Below are 9,457 nucleotides of genomic sequence, written 5' to 3' on the forward strand. Positions count from 1 at the left end.
TTGATCTTCCCCAACCAAGCTCTTACTCTCACACCAGAGGCGCCGTGAGGCTCAAACCCCCATCCGGTGTTGTTTTGCAGATACCTCACAGCAGCTACACCTCATCCCCCGCAAGAAAGTCGAGGAATGGCATCGGAAGGAGCCACCCTGCTCACCGGAGTTATCATTTGGTGATGGAAGAAGGGGGCTCCATCCTTTGGTCTCGGTGCCCCTGGATTCACCTTCATCAGCAAACTCTTGAAATAGTCCATTTCTTACTGTAAGAAACCAAGCAACCATACTCTCTCATTGTCATGAATGTTGTTTATCTAAGCTACATTTGTGTGTGCTCATTATTTTAGGCCACATTTGTGTGAGCCCAGTTTCGCTTATTTTTAAGCCACGTTTGTGTGTGCTATAGATAGTTTTGGTTATCTTCCAACCCTGATCTGCTTTAGCTTGCATATTATCTTTGTAATTTAGACCCCGCTATACTTATTCAACAATATTGTTAGAAAAACCCAAAAAATATTTTTGGTGTTATTCTGGAAATTTTTTGTTATCTTCAAAGAGCAACCTTAGATCTACATTTTTAATTTCAAATCTTGGCCAGTTGTTGTTTGTACACTTGAGATAATGGCAAGAGAAGGAAAAAGTATGGTTGGAAGAACCTCCGCTAGTACCCAGGTCCAGGACCAGGACCACTCTCAGGCTCAAGACCCTAGGGGCGATCTAGAGACCCTCAAGGAGCAACCATTGACACAACATACCCCGGTCATGGAGAGGGTAATAACACCCCGGGACGCAAGGAACCTAACTGAGCTCAATCAATACAAGTATACCAATGTTCAGTGGCCGAGGAGCATATGGCCAACCTAACAAGCAATGAGTTGGCTGAAGCAATCGGGATCTACAGAGAGGAGCAAGCCCGGCCTCAGATAAAATATGAACAACAAGATGACCAAGAAGAGTCTGAGGACTCTCAACAATCTAGGAGATCTGTCTTCGACCGAATCGGGACCAAGGGTAAGAAAAATCAGAAAGAGCAAAGTAAGAAAGAGACAGAAGCAACCGGAAGAAGAGGTTGGAAGAGATGAGAGAACAAATAAGGAGAGAAGAAAAAGCATAGCTTGAGCTGAAAATTCAAAAAAGAATACAATTAGAAGAGGAGAGGCTCCGAGCTAAGACCAAGGGCAAGAGGACCCGGAGGAAACGCACCCCCGAGGTCAATTCTTACAATGATGAGGAGGGGCATAAGGACCTGAAAGATATGATATATGAACTTTAGGGAAAAATGGAGAAGGACTCTAAAATGGAGATTGGGGAAACTCTAACACCCTTTACCATTCTTTAGAGGCTATTCACCGGTAAAGAAACCTCAAGCATAATAATTTTGATTCTTCTGGCGAACTGGGGGATCCATAAGAACACTTGAATTATTTCTAGCAAATTGCACAAATATCCGGAACACAATGAAAGGTATATTGTGGAGTTGATCAACAAGGAACCACAAAGCCTAGTTGCTGCCTACTCTATGGCAGCCAGATTCACCAAAGAAACAGATGTGCTCCAGACCATGAGGATGACTCGAAACGGAGGATCCATGAGCAAGAACTCTGATGACCGACCGAAAGGGAGTTACCATAAGGATTAAAAGTTCAAGCAAAGTCAACAAATCCATCAGACCAATATGGTCCAGAACACTCCAATATTTCAGAGACTGGGTACTAAGACAAAATCTAAAAGCGGCCTCAGGCCAAATAAGCAAGCCAGGGAGCTAAGGCAAGAGCCAGATTGGATCCCACTGAACATGACCAGGGAGGAAATACTGAAGGAAATCAAAGGCAAGCCATTCTACTACCCCTCAAGCCTGTGCAGACCCCACCGGAGAGCCGGCCTTACAATAGACAATGTGATTATCATGAAACGCATGGGTACAAAACTGAGAATTATCTATCTCTCAAATACTTCCTCGAAGATTAAGTCAAGAAGGGTAACCTAAATTAGTATGTCTCCCGGGATACCAATAAGAAAGAAGAAAGACCAAGAAGAGGAAAGAATATAGTGAATGTGGTCCTAGGAGGTTCCCACTCGCCCCCTAGGAGCCTGGACTCAGGTGATGAAGTATTTTCTATCCAATCCTACCTGGAGATGGTAATTTTATTCAACAACAAGGATTATGAAGGGTTCACTCCCGGTCACAATGAAGCTTTGATAGTAACACTTGATATCTTTGATAACAAGGTGAGAAGGATGTTGATAGACAACGGCTCCTCGATAAACATCCTATTTAAACATATAGTGGATCGTATGAAGCTAGGGAGTGTGCGGTCAAATGAATGCTGGGAGGACCCCCTCTATGGGTTCGGGAATAACTTGGTCCCGATCCAGGGAACCTTATACCTACCAGTGATGTTTGGATCAGCTCAAAACCAAGTACCCATGTGATAAAATTCTATGTGATCAACACTCCCTCATCCTACAACGATATAATTGGCTACTCATCTCTAACCAAGATACAAGCAATCACCTCTATATCACACCTGAAAATCAAATTCTCAACTTCAACCGGGATATAGGAAGTTAAGGTAGACTATGAGGTCACTGAAAGATGCTAGAGCCAGGCTCTAGTCATGGCCGAAACTCACCAAGACAACAAAAGGAAGGCCACAGTCCTTCGAAAGCAGAAAAGCATTAAGAAACATAGCCCCCACTCAAGGGATGTTGCAAGAAGAGAGGTCCAGGTTATAGAATCCAACCTGGATTCAAAAGCAACCAAGCCAGGCCCGAAAGATCCAGAAAGCAAACAAGTCATAGTAGGAACTGAAGTGAACCTAGGTATCACCCAGAGCAATCCCAATATGCAAACAACCAACCCTGAAACAAATGGAGTAAGGGAAAGCAACCAAGAAAAGATGACAGCCCAGGGTCAAATCTATATGAAAAGGAATACAGAAGCCCAGATCCAGCAATCGGTATCAAACCAGGACCAAGCCAAGATCGAAGCTGCAGTAGAGATAGAAATAATTATGATCGATGAGAGCAATCCTTCTAATAAGGTAAAGATAGGATCCAGACTTGGAACTACCTTCAGAGAAGAACTAGTATCATTGCTTCGAAGGTATGCTGATATATTTTCCTGGAGCCTGAGAGACATGCCTGGGTTGGACAAATCCATAGCAATGCATAGCTTGGATGTCAACCCAGATAGGAAACTAGTTAAGCAAAAGAGAAGAAACTTTGCCCCAGAAAGGCAGAGAGCAATAGACGAAGAAGTTGAGAAACTACTCAAATCTCGGATCATATGCGAAGTTAAGTCCCCGAAATGGTTGGCCAACGTGGTTATGGTAAGGAAGGCAAATGGGAAATGGTGAATGTGTGTCGACTACACCGACTTGAATAGTGCATGCCCGAAGGACCCCTACCCCCTGCCAAATATTGATCAACTGATAGACGCCACATCCGGGCATGTCATGCTAAGTTTCATCCAGAAGAGGCAGAAACATCCAGAGAAGGGGTCCGAGAGACATCCAGAAGATAGCATTCATAACCCTCAGGGTAGTCTATGCCTATGTCATGCTGCCTTTCGGATTGACGAATGCAACCTCGACCTACCAAGGAGCAATAAACAAAATCTTCAAGACCCGGCTTGGAAGAAACCTAAAATCTTATGTTGATGACAAGATTGCAAAGTCCACAAGAATCTTAGGTCACAGAGAAGATCTAAAAGAATGCTTTGACAACTTAAGGAAGTACTCACTAAAGCTGAATCCGGAAAAATGCACATTCGGAGTGGGGGCAGGAAAATTCCTAGGATTCATGATCAGCAACCGGGGAATTGAAGTCAACCCAGAAAAGATAAAGGCAATCCAAGAAATGAAGCCTCCTAGAACCGAGAAGGAGGTTCAGAAACTAGCAGGGTCGTTAGCGGCACTTAGAAGTTTCATCTCAAAACTAGCTGAGAGATGCCTACCTTTCTTTGACCTATTGAAAGGAGCAACCAACAAGAGGGAAGTCAATTGGAACCCAGAATGCCAAAGAGAATTTGAAGAAATTAAAAGGTATCTCTCCCAGCCACCAATCTTAACCAAAGCCCAACCCGCGGAGCCTCTATTCCTCTACGTATCAGCAGGAGCCCTGGCGGTTGGAGCAGCACGGATCAGGGAAGAGAATGACAAACAGCAACCAGTTTACTATGTAAGCCAAGTACTAAAAGATGCGGAGACCCGATACCCAAGGCTAGAAAAGTTTACTTTTGCCTTAGTCACAGTATCCAGAAAGCTCAGACATTACTTTCAAGGAAGGAAGATCCGGGTCATGACTAATCAACCCTTAAGAAAAATAATACACAAGCCAGATGTCTCAGGAAGGCTGTAAACTGGGAAGTAGAGCTAAGTCAGTTCAACTTGAGTTTCATTCCAAGAACGGCTATCAAAGCCCAGGCACTCGCTGACTTCATCATAGAATGCAACTTTTCGGAAGATGAGTCTAGGACCATAAGCATTGACCTAGAGAGTAGCAATGATTATAACCGGGAGCCTGGTCCCTCAAAGTTGATGGATCTTCAATGAACAAAAGGTCAGGAGCAGGGCTCATTCTAAAGAGCCCAGATGGTTTTACAATTCAAACTGCCATCTCCTTTGGTTTTTCAGCAACAAACATACAGGCAGAGTATGAAGCCCTAATAGCAGGATTGAGGCTAGCTAAGACCCTCCGGATCCAGGACCTTAACATCTACAGTGACTCCCAGATTGTAGTAAAGCAAACAAATGACGAGTACATAGCCAAGGATCTAGTTTTATCCAAGTACCAGGCTCTGGTCCAAAGCTACCTCGCCTTAATATCACGAAGTCAAGTCCTACAAATCTATCGAGAAGATAATTTGGAGGTCGATACCCTGTCCAAGCTGGTTCAGAATTCATCATACCTAGATTGCTCTGTCTACTTTGAAGAATTACAAAATCTCATTATAGAATCTGAAGAGGTGATGGAGATAGACAACAACCCGAATTGGATGACTCCTTTCATAAACTACCTGGAAAAGGGAGAACTACTAGAAGACAAGGGGAAGGCTCAAAGATTAAAAGCTAAGGCATCAAAGTTCTTCACTGAAGAAGGAATACTCTATCGCCGGACATTCTCCTCACCTATCCTGAAATGTATTGGCCCAACGGAAGCAGAATATTGTTTAATGGAATTCCATGAAGGGATATGCGGAGATCACATATCTGCGAAGGCCCGGGCTCACAAGATAATAAGACAGAGTTACTACTGGCCAACAATCCACCAAGATACAAGTGACTTTGTGAAAAAATGCAAACAGTGCCATATCTTCAGCAACGTATCCCGTGTAAGCACAGTCCTACCCTCTTCAATCCTATCTCAAATCCCCTTCGCTGTTTGGGGGATAGATATCAATGGACCCTTCCCCTGGGTTAGAGGAGACCTAAGATACCTACTAGTCTCAATCGACTATATGACTAAGTGGGTGGAAGCAAAGGCAATGAGAACCATAAATCAGCAGGATTGCATAAAGTTCATGGATAATATCTTGATGAGGTTCAGAATCCCAAGAGTCCTAGTATCGGATAATGGGCCACAGTTTGTTGGATCAGAATTTGAATCCTATCTCCAAGAGCGGGGAATCAAGCACATGAAATCAACAGTAGCATACCCTCAAGTAAATAGACAAGTGGAAGTAATAAACTGGATCATTCTCGGGGCATCGAGAAGAGACTGAGAGAAAGCAAAAACAAGTGGCCATAAGAATTGCACAATGTGCTATGCCTAGAGGACAAGTCCACGGACAAGCACATGTGAAACGCCTTTCAAACTAGCTTACGAAATTGAAGCAATGCTGCCCATCAAGGTAGGATCCCCCTCTCACCGAGCAATCAAATTTGATGAAATATCCAATGAGGAGGGGCTAAGAACAAATATTGAGCTAATTGATAAGGTCCGAGACTAGGCTTTCGCAAGGATGGAAAAGTATAGGGAGAAAACTAAGGAATACTTCAGCAAGAAGTCCAGGGTCAAGAACTTTCAAGTTGGAGACCTGGTACTTCGAGACAGAAGCTTCAGATCCAACCAATACTGGAAAGTTGATGCCCAAATGGGAGGGACCTTATAGAATCAAAGAAGTATTAAGGCCAGGGACCTACAAGTTGATGAGCATGGATGAATCCAAGATCCTGAACACCTGGCATGGACTCAAGCTCGGAAAATTCTATCAGGAGAAATAACAACCAAAAACTGGTAGCCTATGGAAAGCAACTAATCTATGATTTAATATTTTGTATGAAGAGAATTTCAAATCAATGAAAAGAATTTTCCTTTTTCAGTCAGTTCTTATTTTAACAATTATTGCAAAAAAAGCAAACTTCAACCCTGGTAAGCAATCACACCCGGGTTAAAAGCAAACATTAAAAGCAAACATCAATTGGGATAGGGTGTCATACCCGGATTGAAAGTAAACATTAAAAGCAAACAACAATCCGGATAGGTATCTAACACCGGGTTGTAAGCAACTACTTTGTACTTCAAATATTTTCTATGTACATGAAACATAACAAAGCAAACATCAATCCGGAAATAATATATTACCCGGATTGAAAACCAACATTAAAAAAAAAATATCAACCCAGGTATACATTCATACACGGCCTCAAAAATCTATTACATAATTAGACCAGCTAAGTAAACCAGTTAAGGATTCATACCCGAATCCAGACCGACTATAAAACCATACCCGGTTTGGAGGCATCAACCATCTACTTAGAACATTTTCTAATGTTCTAAGTACAAAAGCAAACAGATCCGGGTAGGAACTCATACCCGGATCAAAAGCACTCATTTAAATCTAACTTCAGCCCGGATATAAATTCACACCCGGGTTGAAGGCAACCAACTTTTACTTAGAATATTTTCTAAGTTCAAAATAATCCAGAAAGCAAACAGATCTGGGTAGGAACTCATACCCGGATCAAAAGCACTCATTTAAAGCTAACTTCTGATAAGTGAATTATATATCCACTTGGGATGCTTTATTACAAGCTTAAATTGGTGTTTTGGACTCAAGTTGTTGGTATTTTGATGTGTTTTTGTGTTATTGCATTTTAGGTATCAGTTATGTGAAGAAAAGAGCTTTTAAAGGAAATATGATAAAAAGTGATCAGATTTGGAAGCCAATGCAATTTTCAAGTTGTAGAGAATCTCATTAGCTTCGCGTGGGCAGTTGAATTGCCTAATTCTGACGAGTAAAACTCAAGTTATGGCCAAAACAAGATTCATTAGAAATTTTTTCAGACAGGAGCTGAGCGGCCACCCAGGAGAGCTGAGCGGCCGCCCAGAGAGCTGAGTGCCCGCCCAGAGAGTTGAGCTGCCGCCCAAGGCGCGGCTGGTCGCTGATTTCACTGAAAAAGCCTTTTTTTGAGTGGAATTTGACGATTTTAAGGGTCCAGGTCCACTAGGGGCGTATATATACTTAAAAAAAAGGGTTTTCATCATCCGGGAAGATTGGGATACCAAGGAGAAGACCTAGAAGCACAAAACAACTCCTAAAAAGAAGATCTTATTTTCAACTTGTGATTCTTTGAATTAGTTGTAACTTTGGATGCTCGTTTTCGTTCTTGTTGAACCTAGATATCGTTTATTCGTACTTTAATTATTATTCAGTTTATTAAGAGCTTGTTTTATACCATGATTTCATTGGAACCCATGGTGATGATGAGTTCAATTATGGGCTAATCGTTATCATGGGATTCTAGTGGATTTACTTATGGATTTCAATAATTAATTTGTTTCAATATCTTGGTGTGTGGTGATTGATTGATATCCTAGTATTGGTTGTGCTTATTCGTCTTATGTGCGTAGCTAACATATAAGATAGCGTGTTAATCTCTATTGAAGCGACAGTGAATATAGAGGTTTAAAACTTGCCATGCTAGCATAGGTTCATGTATTATATACATGATTAGTAGGTAACTCTAACCGTTTTACTTGCCATGTGTAATCGTTATAGATAACTTGTGCTTAAACCGTTATGTTGTCAAATTCTATAGACATATAGGGTCTCAATATAATTGGTGCCTATTCAGCTTCTATCTCTTTTGTGGATGTCTGGTAGACTGGTACTCGTGCAACGAAAGTTGGCGTTTATCAGTTTCGTGTTATCTGATTAGTGTCATCACCATCACATGCTAAGGTTAAGAATGAAAAGGCTATTGAATGAAGTAGTAATGAAGTTAAGATCCCATGTTTGTCATATATAGTAATTCAACCTCAATTCTCTTAGTTAATGTTATTTAGTATAATCTCTTAGTTTAATCAAAACCCAATTTGTTATTTGTCTTAGCATTGAGCGATAACCATACATTGTTGCATAGGTGCATAAATTGAACTTAACCTAAACCAGTCTCTGTGGGAACGAATCTGATTTATATCTTATACTACTTGCGAACGCGTATACTTGCGTGAATATTAGTGCGTGTTTTCGCCCTAACAAGTTTTTGGCGCCGCTGCCGGGGACTCGGTGTTAATTTTAAGTTTATGTGCTTGTCATCAGTGGTCGTTAAAGTTCACTGACTCAGATTCTTTTACTTTCACGATTTATTTGTTTGTGTTTCAGGGACTCATTACAATGGGAGATCCAGCAGCACGAACGAAAGCCTTGATGGATTTTTCTCAACCCAAGATCAATGACATTCAATCTAGCATTATCCGGTCAGCTATCACAGCAAATACCTTTGAGATGAAGCCTGGCATAATTCAATGGGTACAGACTTCGGTCCAGTTTGGGGGTTCTTCAACGGAAGATCCCAATACACATATTAGGGATTTCATAGAGAACTGCGACACCTTCAGGTTCAATGGTGTTTCTGAAGATGCTGTGAAGCTGAGACTGTTCCTATTCTCTCTGAGGGACAAGACTAAGAGCTGGTTACACTCTCTACTAGCTGGTTCGATTACTACTTGGGAAGATCTTGCTCAGAAGTTTCTTACTAAATTCTTCCCTATGGCGAAGATAGATGCAATGAGGAATGCTCTTACTCAATTTGTGCAGCAAACGGGAGAATCTTTATGTGAAGCTTGGGAGCGCTACAAGGAGATGCTTAGGAAGTTTCCTCATCATGGAATGCCTGATTGGATGATCATCAATTGCTTCTATAACGGTTTGGGAGCACAGTCCAGATCCATGCTCGATGCAGCAGCAGGCAGAGCATTATGGGCAAAGAGCTATGAGGAAGCTTATGATCTAATTGAATTAATGGCTGCTAATGAATATCAGTATACAACCCAGAGATGTCAACAGGGCAAGGTAGCAGGAGTTCTTAAAGTGGATATAGCTACGGCTATCACTGCTCAACTAAAGGCATTGTCTATGAAGATCGATTCTCTGGATAACTATGGTGTTAAGCAGATAACCAGTGTTTGTGAGATGTGTGCAGGTCCGCATGCGACGGAGCAATGCGCTATATCT

General features: G+C 41.8%; 1 protein-coding gene and 1 non-coding gene across 2 annotated transcripts; one reads left to right on the top strand and one right to left on the bottom strand.

The window, feature by feature from the left end:
- The first annotated feature begins 4,546 nt into the window (after window positions 1–4,546).
- On the top strand, window positions 4,547–5,719 carry LOC141685537 (uncharacterized). The gene has a single exon (XM_074490630.1). The coding sequence runs from the start codon at window positions 4,547–4,549 to the stop codon at window positions 5,717–5,719; it is 1,173 nt and encodes a 390-aa protein (XP_074346731.1).
- A 3,288-nt stretch (window positions 5,720–9,007) lies between these two features.
- Window positions 9,008–9,114, bottom strand: LOC141688538 (small nucleolar RNA R71). Its single transcript, XR_012561974.1, has one exon. It is a non-coding gene; the product is annotated as a small nucleolar RNA R71 (small nucleolar RNA).
- Between the last annotated feature and the right edge of the window lie 343 nt (window positions 9,115–9,457).

The sequence above is a fragment of the Apium graveolens genome, chromosome 9 (assembly GCF_009905375.1).
Source record: "Apium graveolens cultivar Ventura chromosome 9, ASM990537v1, whole genome shotgun sequence".
NCBI lineage: Eukaryota > Viridiplantae > Streptophyta > Magnoliopsida > Apiales > Apiaceae > Apium > Apium graveolens.

What these genes read in the sequence shown, in the direction of transcription:
- LOC141685537 (XM_074490630.1), top strand. Translation starts at nt 4,547, where the DNA reads ATGAACAAAAGGTCAGGAGCAGGGCTCATTCTAAAGAGCCCAGATGGT.